General features: G+C 37.9%; 1 protein-coding gene across 1 annotated transcript; it reads left to right on the top strand.

Annotated features, from left to right (window-relative positions):
* The first annotated feature begins 644 nt into the window (after positions 1–644).
* Positions 645–7,790, top strand: LOC145564230 (anthocyanidin 3-O-glucosyltransferase 7-like). Its single transcript, XM_081624557.1, has 3 exons — positions 645–671; positions 6,586–7,031; positions 7,293–7,790. Exons 2-3 carry the CDS (start codon positions 6,702–6,704, stop codon positions 7,716–7,718), a joined length of 756 nt encoding a protein of 251 aa, XP_081480683.1. The 5' UTR covers positions 645–671; positions 6,586–6,701; the 3' UTR covers positions 7,719–7,790.
* Positions 7,791–10,011: the final 2,221 nt, after the last annotated feature.

The following is a 10,011-nucleotide window of genomic DNA, read 5'->3' as shown; positions in this document are numbered from 1 at the left end:
AGACACTAATTGGAAAACTCCTTAACGGTCAAAATGTCAACTACGGAGTATTTATAATTTTTAAAGAACATCTACCAACTACTTGATCCACCCTATTTATATACTGTCCTGGACAAAGATATAAACAGCCAAAATTCCAAAAAAAACAAAAACCATGAACAATCAGAATCACAATCACAATCACAATCACATAGCTGTATTTGCCTTCCCATATGGCAGCCATGGCACTCCTCTCCTAAACACAACAAGGCAATTAGCATCCTAAGCACCGCAAAACAAGGTGCATTTCTCCTTCATTAGCACACCCAACACAATCACCTCTCTTTTTCCGAATGGCTCGAAAACCGATGCCGAATACCCTAACATCAAGGCCTATCAAGTTTGGGATGGTAAGCCTGAAGGGTATGTTTTTAGCGGAAATCACTTGGAGGAAATTGACCTTTTCCTTAAGGAGTCGGCGAGGCCGGGTGCATAGACAAAGGTTTTGGAGGAAGCAGAGGACGATATCGGTTTTAAAGTCAGTTGCGTCATGGGAGATGCGTTCTTGTGGTTTTTAGGTGATTTGGCTAAGGATGTTGATGTTCCTTGGGTGTCTTGTTGGGTTGCTGGGGAGCATTCTCTTTCTCTTCATCTTTAGACTGATTTTATTAGGGAGAGGTTTGGCATTCAAGGTAACAATTTTATGGTTTGACTTTTACATATGACAGCTACAATAGGCACAGAGCTACCAGGTATACCACTTATTGTAACTCTTAAAACTAATAACCTGTCAAATATAGAAATCATAATTTTTTTTCTTTTTAACTATTTTAATTTTTTATGGGGTATTATTTATTTTATTTGATATGAATTTGTATTTTTTGTTTGTTAGTCTGACTCGTAATAAATAAAGTCTTGATACAGAGTTTTAGTGAAGTTAAACATAGCATTAGTAGGGAGGATTCTGGTCATATCACAATTTTTACAATATTGGTTTTTTGGTATAGTATTTACTAGTCAGATACTTGAAGTAGAGGGAAGAGTAAAGAAGACTCTACTCCCAATGCTCACTTGGCAGGATTCGAACCGTAAATCTTTATGATCAGAGGTAAGAAACTTATAAGTGAACCAACACCTTCTTGTGAAAAATAATGAGTATGTTAGATTTCGGGAAAACTCCTCAATCTGGAGTGTGTACCATTGATCAAATATATAGAGTTTACAACGCTAGGCCTAATTACTTTAGGAATCCTAGATATGATAAACATACAAAATATACATTTAATGTATCCTAATCTGCGACAAATATTATCCTAAATATAATATCTATCACACCCCCGCAGTCGTAGCGGGAGGAGGTCGTACGCTAAGACTGAACCTAAATTCCAGAAATAATTCTCGTGGTAGGCCTTTAGTGAAAATGTCCGCGAACTGATATCTAGTAGGAACATGGAGAACCCGTACTTCTCCCAAAGCAACCTTTTCTCGAACAAAATGAATATCCATCTCCACATGTTTGGTGCGTTGGTGTTGTACCGGGTTGCCAGAGAGGTAGATAGCACTGACATTATCACAATAAACTATAGTAGCCTGCCGTAGAGGACAATGTAACTCAAGTAAAAGATTACGAAGCCAACACGCCTCAGAGACAACATTTGCGACGCCCCGATATTCTGCTTCTGCACTCGACTTAGACAAAGTATGTTGACGCTTAGATGACCAAGACACGAGGTTGTCCCCAAGGAAACAACAATAGCCCGAAGTAGAACGCCGGGTATCGGGACAACCTCCCCAGTCAGCGTCAGTGTAAGTAATCAGTCGATGAGAAACAGTAGGATATAAATGTAAGCCGTGATCAATGGTACCCTGAACATAACGCAGAATGCGTTTCAATGCCTCATAATGAGGTTCCCGGGGATCATGCATAAAAAGACACACCTGTTATACCGCATAAGAAATATCTGGTCTGGTGAATGTGAGATACTGAAGAGCACCTGCTAAACTGCGATACAAAGTAGGATCCCGAAAAGGTGGTCCTGCATCTGCACTAAGTTTGGACTTAGTGTCAACTGGAGTGGCTGCAGGCTTACAAGAGGCCATACCTGCACGCTCTAAAATCTCCTGTGCATACTTTTCCTGTGAAAGTAGCATATAAGAAGGTTTGCGGGTCACCGCAATCCCCAAAAAATAACTCAAAGGACCCAAGTCAGTCATGGGGAACTCAGTTTGCAACTGAGAAATAATTCCCGTACGCAACCTGTCAGATGAGGTAGCTAAAATAATATCATCAACATATAAGAGCAAATATGCCATATCATCACCCTGCCGGAAAGTGAAAAGTGAGGTGTCACTCTTAGCAATGACAAAACCCAATTTGATCAGAAAATTTGCAAAACGCTGATACCAAGCTCTGGGAGCTTGTTTCAAACCATATAGAGCCTTTTGGAGCCGGCAAACATGAGTAGGAGCTCTCCGATCAATAAAACCCGGGGGTTGATGCATATATACAGTTTCCTGTAAATCACCATGTAAAAAGGCATTTTTGACATCTAGTTGATGTATCGACCACTTTTTAGCCAAAGCTAAGCTAAGAACAGTACGAATAGTGGCCGGTTTAACTACCGGACTGAATGTCTCATCACAATCCACACCAATTTCCTGCGACCTGCCATCACAAACAAGACGAGCTTTGTGCCTCTCGAGGTCACCATTAGACTTGTATTTATGCTTAAAAAGCCACATACAATTAACAATATTCACCCCCGTAGGCCTAGGTACCAGCTCCCAAGTCCCCGTTTTAATTAAAGCACTGTACTCATCATTCATCGCCGCATTCCAATTTGGGTCATTTAAGGCCTTTTTATAAGATTTTGGAATTGGGGATTTGTGAAGAGGAGGACCCGAAGTGATCAAGGAAGTTTGACTGTATTTCGGGTTTGGCTTAAATATGCCTCGCTGGCTACGGGTGACACGAGGTGAGGGTGGTGGAGGCCGAGTGGGTTTAATTGGTGGGATACCACGCTGAGGTGGTGGAGTGTATGTGGCAGCAGTGGGTGTAGGTGGCGAGCCGCAGCCCGCTTGCGAAGTATTCTGTATTGCAGGGGAAATCGAAAAAGGTGGGCTACGTGAGTTTGGTGGGATGCGTGAGTTTTGTGGGTTGTTGGGAGTTTGTGGGCTTGCGTGTGGTAGAGGAGTTTGTGGGGTTGGTTGATGGGCTTGAGTATTGGGCTGGTGAGAATGGCGCATCAACATGTGTGTAAGAAGTGGAGAAGCGTCATCATACCCCAAAAAGTCATAATCCCTAAGTAGAAAATTACCCAAGTTTGGTATGCTCATCAAAAGTTACATGCCTTGACAAAATAATTTTATTTGATGAGAGATCTAGACATACATCTATAGCCACGGTGATTCGAAGGGTAACCTAAGAAGACACATGGAGCGGAGCGAGGAGCCAATTTATTTGGAGCGGTAGAGGACAAATTAGGAAAACAAAGGCACCCAAACACCCGTAAATGATCATATGATGGTTGTTTTTTAAACAACGCTTGAGTTGGAGTTATGTTTTTGAGAGCTTTGGTTGGTAAGATGTTTATGAGATAAGTAGCAGTCTCCAGAGCATAAACCCAAAAGTTTGGTGGAAGGGAGGCATGAAAAAGAAGTGTGCGTTTGACATTATTGATGGTTCTAATCATACGTTCAGCTTTTCCATTTTGTGAAGAAGTGTGAGGGCAAGAGAACCTAAAGACCATTCCAATATCTAAGCATTGCTTTTTGAAAGGATCATTGTCAAATTCCCGGCCATGGTCACTTTGAAAGGCTTTAACGGGCCGTTCAAATTGAGTTTGGACATATTTACAAAAATTAACAAAAGTGGAAAAAGCTTGAGATTTATAAGCAATGGGAATAGTCCAAACAAAGTGAGTAAAATCATCAATGAGAACTAAATAATATTTATGACCATTAACACTGCGAATTGGGGAAGTCCACAAATCGGTATGAATAATATCAAAAGCACAAGTAGTATGACTAGTAGAATCATAAAAGGGTTGTCTAACATGTTTTCCTAATTGACAAGAATTGCAAAAGTTGGAGGTTGACTCCTTATTACAATGAATTAAATTATTGCTCCTTAAAAAATTAAAAGAACTAGCTCCAGTGTGACCCAAGCGACTATGCCAAGTGGTTGGGGTAGTGACCATAAGTGGAGAGGCAAGGCATGATGATGGTGGAGTGGTGGTGACTGGATAAAGGTCTCCCTCACTATTGCATCTCGTTACTATCCTCCCGGTTCGAAGGTCCTTCACAGAAAAGCCATAAGGGTCAAAATCAATAGAAACATTATTATCAGATGTGAATTTGCGAACTGAAATTAAGTTTTTAATGATTTGAGGGGCTAAGAGAACATCACGAAGGATTAATTTATTATTAGGGAGGGTAGTATGACCATAACCCGTAATAGGAATGCGGTGTCCGTTGCCAACTAAAATATTATTATTAGTGCTTAAATTAAATAGGGGCATGAGAGTACCTGAGTTATGAGTCATATGAGATGTAGCACCCGAATCCATATACCATCCGTTGTCCGGACTAGCCAAAGTCATGGATGAATAGGCCGAACCTAGCTCCGTGGGAGTGTAAAGTTGTCCATATGGAGTTGGACTGGCCATGTATGCTTGCTGAGGTGGGCCAGAAGTTGTTGAAGGCCCATTAGTGGTTGGATGCCTCAAGGGTTGCCCAATTGGGCCAGGGGTTGTTGGATATGGGCATGGTGGAGTGGCCCATGATCCAGGTCATTGTGGTTGCCACTGATGGGCTTGAAATCCGGGCCAGAATTGTGGTGTGGGCCACTGATGTTGTTGAGTTGGGCCTTGTTGCTGTTGGGAATTATTATTGGGCGTTTTATTGGATGTGTTTCCTCGCCCTTTTCCACGACCTTTTCCCCCACCACTTTTTACACCTGTTCTGCCCCCACGTCCGCGGCCACCGGAGCCACGACCACCTTGATTGGCCGGCTGCTGCTGTTGACCATAGCTAGAGGAAGGTGCGGCTTCCTGCTGAGCGACAAAGGACGACTGTGCCGATTGGCCCTGGTCGTTGGTTCGACGGGATTCCTCAAGAAGAAGCCTCGACCTGGCAGAATTGAAAGATGGCAAAGGGTCGGTTTGCTGAATCATCGTCGCCACTGTGTCAAAGTCAGAGTTTGTGAGGCCGGAAACAAGGCGAATCACCATCTTTTGCTCCGAAATCGGTTGATCAATATTTGCTAACTGATCGGCTATACTCTTAAGTTGTTGACAATAGGCAGTGACATTAGAAAATTGCTAATATGAAGCAAATTAAATTGATTTTCAAGATACACGGCCCTAGTGTTTTTATTATCTTGAAAAATTTCTTTAATGCGATCCCAAAGGTTCTGAGCAGTTGATTTTGGAGCCAAAATCGTGTTGAGAAGATCGGTTGAGATTGTGCCGTATATCCACTGTTTAACAATTGCATCTAATCGTTTCCACAAGGCATCCGAAACATCCGTCGGTCGTGAAACAGTCGAGTCTATGTGATCTAACACATTATACGCACAAGCATGATTCTCAAATAACTCCACCCAATTGGAGTATTGAACTTTCTCATAGTCAAGAACAAGGGGTATGGCATTCTTGATATTGTTTACTGCTAAAGCGGGATGAAACTCTGACGTAGGGGGAGGCGGAGGAGGTGGAAGAGTAGACACATCATCCTTTGCCATGATAACTCAATATGGAAGTGAACCAAAAACAATCTAAAAGGAATAAAGATGGAACCGAAATCACAGAGAACAAAACAAGGGAAAAAAAATAATGCGGAAAGTGATGAAGGCTAGGTCCCAATAAAACTAAAAAAACCAAAAAATTGGAAAAAAATAAAAAATTTGAGATCTAAAACCTAAGCTGTGATACCATGTTAGATTTCGGGAAAACTCCTCAATCTGGAGTGTGTACCATTGATCAAATATATAGAGTTTACAACGCTAGGCCTAATTACTTTAGGAATCCTAGATATGATAAACATACAAAATATACATTTAATGTATCCTAATCTGCGACAAATATTATCCTAAATATAATATCTATCAGAGTACTTGTGATAATCTTAGGGGGAAGTGTATAAGTGATGCTCGATCCATATAAGAGGTACTCGATCAATCTAGTCCCACAAGAAAAGTAGAAAACAGCTACTTGCAACATGCCTACATTTATGGCAATAATTAATTAAATTACACTAGAAACAAAATAAAGTAATTGAATGAGAGTTTTGATTGATGGAATCAATTTCAAACAATGTACATCTGTAGAACAAGCAAAAATCTATTGAATGAGCAAATAGATAAAATTGTTGACACTTTTATAAGAACTTTTTAGGTTAAATGGTTCAAAACAATAAGAAATAAAGAGAGTACTACCTATTACGTAAAAAAAAATAATTCTAAAACTTCTATTATATTCCTCATAAAACCAAGTTTAATGTTTGTGTGTTTTTTTAAACTAAACTCGACCACCCAAGACTTCTAATGAAGTCGAACATGTTACGTAGTACTTGTATAATTTTTCTATTGTTGGATCAATGAATTAGGCGTCGAAGCAAAAGAAGACGAAACACTGGATTTTATACCAGGACTATCCAAGATCAGGGTGAAAGCCATACCAGATGGAATTGCAACAGGAAATCTTGATTCAACATTTGCTCAAATGCTACATAAAATGAGTCAAGTTTTACCTAATGCAAGTGCAGTTTGCATTAGCTCTTGTGAAGAATTGGACCCTGTTGTTACAAATGATTTAAAGTCTAAATTCTCAAAGACTTTTTTAATTGGTCCACTAAACTTAGTAATTGCACCACAAAAAATAGCAGACAATTATAATTGTTTAGGTTGGCTTGACAAACAAAAGCCTAATTCTGTTGTTTATGCGAGTTTTGGTTCTGCTGCTACACCAACACCAAATGAGCTTTTTGCTCTGGCTCAGGCTCTTCAAGCTAGTGGGGTCAAGTTTTTATGGTCAATCAAGGATCACCTAAAGGTATGTATGCTACTTATAAATTTTCGATCGAGGATTACTTTCTGCACCCATGGTCGGGGGTAGAAGGATCAAACCCCGATCATGGGTGCTGGAGGTATGTAGAAGATCTCACCAATCTTCCAACCCCTCGTTTTTTTATTCTTTTTGTGTATGTTTAGTTGTTATAATTGGTCATATAATAGATACGACATTAATCATTTACAACTTTGGACAAATAAATATGTTGCATTGAACCTTTTTACGTGACCAAAATTATTACAGGTACATTTTCCAAACGATTTTCTAGAGAAAAGCAGAGAAAATGGCATGGTGGTCTCTTGGGTACCCCAAATAGAAGTCCTGGCACATGATGCAATAGGGGTGTTCATCACCCACTTTGGTTACAATTCCATGACCGAGAGTATAGCTGCAGAGGTTCCGATGATCGGGAGGCCCTTCTTCGGTGATCATAAGTTGAATGGACGACTAGTAGAGGCCGTTTGGGAGGTTGGACTACAAGTTGAAGGAGAGACTTTTACAAAGGAAGGAATTTTGAAGAGTTTGGATCGAATTTTGTCGAGTGATGAAGGGAAGAAAATGAGGGCAAATATCAAAAGCCTTAAACACTTGGTTGGAAAAGCTGTTGCCCCTGATGGGAGTTCCAACAAGAATTTTAGATTGCTTTTGGAACATATCACAAAAACATAGTTGTAACTATGAAATAAGTTGAGTTGAAGAACAATTTTGCATAGGTCACTTATTAAAATAGGTCAAATTAGGCAAGTTATGCTCTTATTTAAATTGAAGTGAGTGAATAAGTAAGATGTTGCGTTCATTCTAAAACGAAGGGACTAAGATATCTCAAAGTTATATTAAATATAGTTCAAACGTACTCATGAAATAAAAGACAATTTTTTTTATATACTTTTACTACTTTTATCGAACTATAAGCTGATAACTTACAAATCATGATAAAGAGCACTCCAGATCTCCTAGAAACCACTAGGTCGTAAAGACCAATCATTACACAAATTGCTAATTAAGGATCCTCTAAGGGTATGTTCTCTTTGACTTAATTTCAGTAGTTCTTAATTTAATTTCCTTTTCTCATAACCAATTCAGTTCAGTTCAGTAAATCAGAATAGACCCTAAGTCTAATAATCATATTGATTGAATTGTTTATTTATTTATTTATTTTTTTGGAATCTAAAGATATTATCATATAACTAATATATATATAAAGCTAAACTTTTAGCCAGATCACGAGGCAGTGACACTTGGCATTCCAACTTTTCACCAAGTGTCGCGGCGCATTGGATAGATTTAAATAGATTTCTTAAGATAAAAAAGTTAGTTTAGAATTCTATTTGGATAGAATTTTAGGATAAAAGTATTAGTTTAGAGTTTTATTTTCGATTAAGGGCGTGTTCGGCAAAATATAGCTGTGAAGGTAGCTGTTAGCTGTGTAGGTAGTTGTTAGCTGTCAACAAGCTGTTAGCTATGAAGATAAATAATTTAAATATGAGTGTTCAGTAAAGTAGCGGTTGACTAGCTGTTACATATAAAAATCAATATTTTATTTTTAAAACTATAGATTAAATTTTCAACAGTTACCTCAAAAGCTACCTCTAATTTCAAAAGCTAATCTTTCTAACTTTTCATAAAAGCTACCTCCACAACTAAAACCTACCCTATAACCACTATTTTGCCAAACACTCACATTTTTTGTTAAGTACTGGTTTGACCAAGTCAAACTACTAAAAGCTAGCGCCGAACACGCCCTAAATATCAATATTTCAGATGTGCAAATTGAATTATAATTTTTTTCAAAAAAATTATTAGATTATAATTTTCAAAAATTATCATAAAAAATTATTTTTTATATCATAATATATTTTTTTAGCGAAGGAAGTAGTTTAAAGCATAAAACATACATTTATAATATATACAAATCAGTTAAAATAATGTATTTCACAATCCAATAGAATTTTATTACTATGTAGACCTGTCAATTACAGTCGGGTCATGAGTCATCTCGGATTAGGGTTACTTCAGGTTACAAGTCAAGAAATGTTTACCCCTTGCTCAAAGTTTTGGGTTCGGGTCAACCCAATGCGCTTTGAACATTTATTTTATTTTATTATTTTTTACTAATTTTTTTTGTTTTTTTAAATGTATTAAATTTAATCGAACATTTCCACCAACATTATTATTAATCATTACATGTCTACTAGATAGCAAATCGTCACAAAAGAACATCAATTCCTAACTTATAGATTAAAATTTTATTTTAAAATTCAATAAACAAGCCGGGAATTGCACGAGACACAAAACTAGTTTCAAATAAGACTAACAAAATAAACAAGGGCCGCAAAATACCAGTGTAGACACCCATTTGTGTCTCCCCAAAACCAAACCCAGTGATGAATACCTTTTGCGTCAAAACATAATCGAATTAGGTGAAAGTGATTCGAAAGTCAAATGTTGCGGTTTAGTTTTAATTAAATTCTTCTCTCTCTGTTTTTGAAAACGACCTTATTTATTTGAAAACGTCCATTTCAGTTTATTTTGGTCCATGATAAGGGTCCAATAATGGTGTAGTTGGATGGGGCTCGAAGAGACCTTTCCAATGATATATTATAAGCCCGATTTCGATGAATATTGAGGAAGTTATGGCCAAAATACTAAACTGGGCCCAATATTAATTGTTATTCCTAAAATTATTAGGATTAATTATAGTTTTCTAGAAGTTTCTGGAAAGTTTCTTTTAATTCTAATATTGTTAGATTTAATAATTAATTATCTTTAAAAGATTTTTATTTGGAATAAAATATTGTTTTGTTATCTTAAAAATATGTATTTTATCTTCTGTACGGATTCTGTACATCAAGTTGATTAAAGATCGGATTCCGCGTGAAGAAAAATGCGCTAATACAGGCTGTCGCCAAACGACAAGTCTGTCGCCGCGCGACAGACATTGTCGCGTCGCGACAGAGTTAAT

The sequence above is a fragment of the Chenopodium album genome, chromosome 10 (genome assembly GCF_948465745.1).
Source record: "Chenopodium album chromosome 10, dcCheAlbu1.1, whole genome shotgun sequence".
In the NCBI taxonomy this organism is placed as follows: Eukaryota; Viridiplantae; Streptophyta; class Magnoliopsida; order Caryophyllales; family Amaranthaceae; genus Chenopodium; species Chenopodium album.
The sequence above is the reverse complement of the archived record's forward strand: the minus strand, read 5'-3'. Positions and strand labels throughout refer to the sequence as shown.

Excerpts from the sequence above, each read along its gene's own strand:
- LOC145564230 (XM_081624557.1), top strand. The coding sequence starts at position 6,702 with ATGCTACATAAAATGAGTCAAGTTTTACCTAATGCAAGTGCAGTTTGC. Across the intron at positions 7,032-7,292 it reads CAATCAAGGATCACCTAAAG|GTACATTTTCCAAACGATTT; the intron begins GTATGTATGCTA and ends AAATTATTACAG.